This window comes from Echinops telfairi, unplaced genomic scaffold (assembly GCF_000313985.2).
Source record: "Echinops telfairi isolate 266 unplaced genomic scaffold, ASM31398v2 ScPeMD7_3;HRSCAF=10, whole genome shotgun sequence".
Taxonomy (NCBI): Eukaryota; Metazoa; Chordata; class Mammalia; order Afrosoricida; family Tenrecidae; genus Echinops; species Echinops telfairi.
The window spans coordinates 23,096,759-23,098,457 of record NW_022103899.1 but is presented as its reverse complement, the minus strand read 5'-3'; the positions used below and the strand labels follow the sequence as shown (position 1 = coordinate 23,098,457).

The 1,699-nt window shown below is 37.6% G+C and overlaps 1 protein-coding gene across 2 annotated transcripts in view; it reads left to right on the top strand.

The window, feature by feature from the left end:
- The window catches only part of RFTN2 (raftlin family member 2), an 89,514-nt gene that overhangs the window by 68,830 nt on the left and 18,985 nt on the right, over positions 1–1,699 (top strand). For both annotated transcript variants that reach the window (XM_045295000.1, XM_045294997.1), the window contains one exon: positions 359–437. In XM_045295000.1, the coding sequence (XP_045150935.1) occupies positions 359–437 (79 nt within the window). The remainder of the gene's footprint in view (positions 1–358; positions 438–1,699) is intronic.

Genomic DNA, 1,699 nt, shown 5'->3' with positions numbered 1-1,699 from the left:
GCCAAGGGCTTAAGTGGAGAGCAAATATTTTGAGAATGATGAGGGCAATGAATGTACAAATGTGCTTTACACAATTGATGTATATATGGATTGTGATAAGAGTTTTATGAGTCCCTAATAAAATGACTAAAAAAAAATCTTCTCTACAGTTCTATTGGAAGACATCTTCTTTTTATTTATATATTATATATAATAAAAATATGTCTAGTTATATTTCTATTTTTCCCCTTAAATTCTCAGTGGTGGGTTGTTTTTTAAGTTCCTAGTGGTTTTTTGGGTTTTTTTAACAACTTAATTTAAGGTGACATATAAAGTCTTAGTAATTTTCAAAGCCTAACACTGCTGTTTTCATTTGCAGAGAAGGGAATTTGGCTACAAAGCAGGTGGTGTTCCTTCAGAGGCCAGTGATGTGGAATTCAGCCGCTCAGACACCAGAGGTAAGTGAACTTGATGTTTCACACCCTTACCTGCATTCCGAATGATAGCTGTAGGTGAGGAAAGATGCACTTGACATGGAAACTGTCTTCTGAACCCGACTGTGGGAAGGGCATGTGCCAGCGTCAGACCAGTCTAAACCCTGCGATAAACATGCTTAATCTTGCAACAGAGCTGTCTGATCTTGTCTGTCTTGATCTCTGACTTTTAAAAAAATCTTTCCTGCTTGTATTCACGTGTTCAACTCTTTATTGAAGGGCTACGGTGACACTCAGGTTACCTTATCCTTATTGGTTGTACAGGTAAAATGGTTTCACTGAAGGAAAAAAATCAGCGTATTAATAAAGCTTTGCTTTCAAAACAGGAAATTTGCAAGTGGACTTGAAAAATTCCGTAAAGTGACTTTTTTTTAATTGTATATCAAGAAAGTATTGTTTCAGAAAACATTGAGGCTTTCAATGCTGGTGAAGCTGGACGGGGAGTGCCTGTACTCTGGATAGGGAGGGAGGGAGGGAAGTGGACAGGATGGTGGGGAGGCAAGAGACCAGAGTGCACATTTATTGCTGATACATATATATTTACCTACATAAGAAACTGTTATGTCTACTCATATTTATATTTTCCCCTTTAAATTCTCAGTGGTAGGTTGTTTTTTTAAGTTCCTAGTGGTTTTGGGGTTTTTTTTAACTGAACTTAATTTAAGGTGACATATAAAGTCTTACTAATTTTGAAAGCCTGACTGAAAAACGCTGCCTTGGGGCCTTTAATTTTTTTTTTCAATTTTAATAAATGGCCATGATCTGAAGCATGACAGTTGCCATCTAGCCAATCCAACTCCCACTTGTGGTGATGTCAGGTGTGTCAGAGTAGACCTGTGCTCCATAGGGTTTTCAGTGGCTGGTTTTTCAAAAGTAGATCACCAGCCCTTTCTTCTGGGGCACCCCTGTGTACACTTGAACCACCAACCTTATAGGTAGCAACTGAACACGTTAACATTAGCCATTAGTGAAACGTCTGTTAAAATCATGTTAGAATCCACTGCACACCTATTTAAAACCCAAACCCACTGATAGCAGATCAGTTCCAACTTACAGCCCCCGACAGACGGTGTCTGGGATAAAATCTTTTTTTTTTTTTTAAACTCTTTTTTTTTCTTTTTTAACATTTTATTAGGGCTCATACAACTGTTATCCCAATCCATACACACATCAATTGTGTAAAGCGCATTTGTACATCGTTTCTCAAAACATTTTCTCTCCATTTA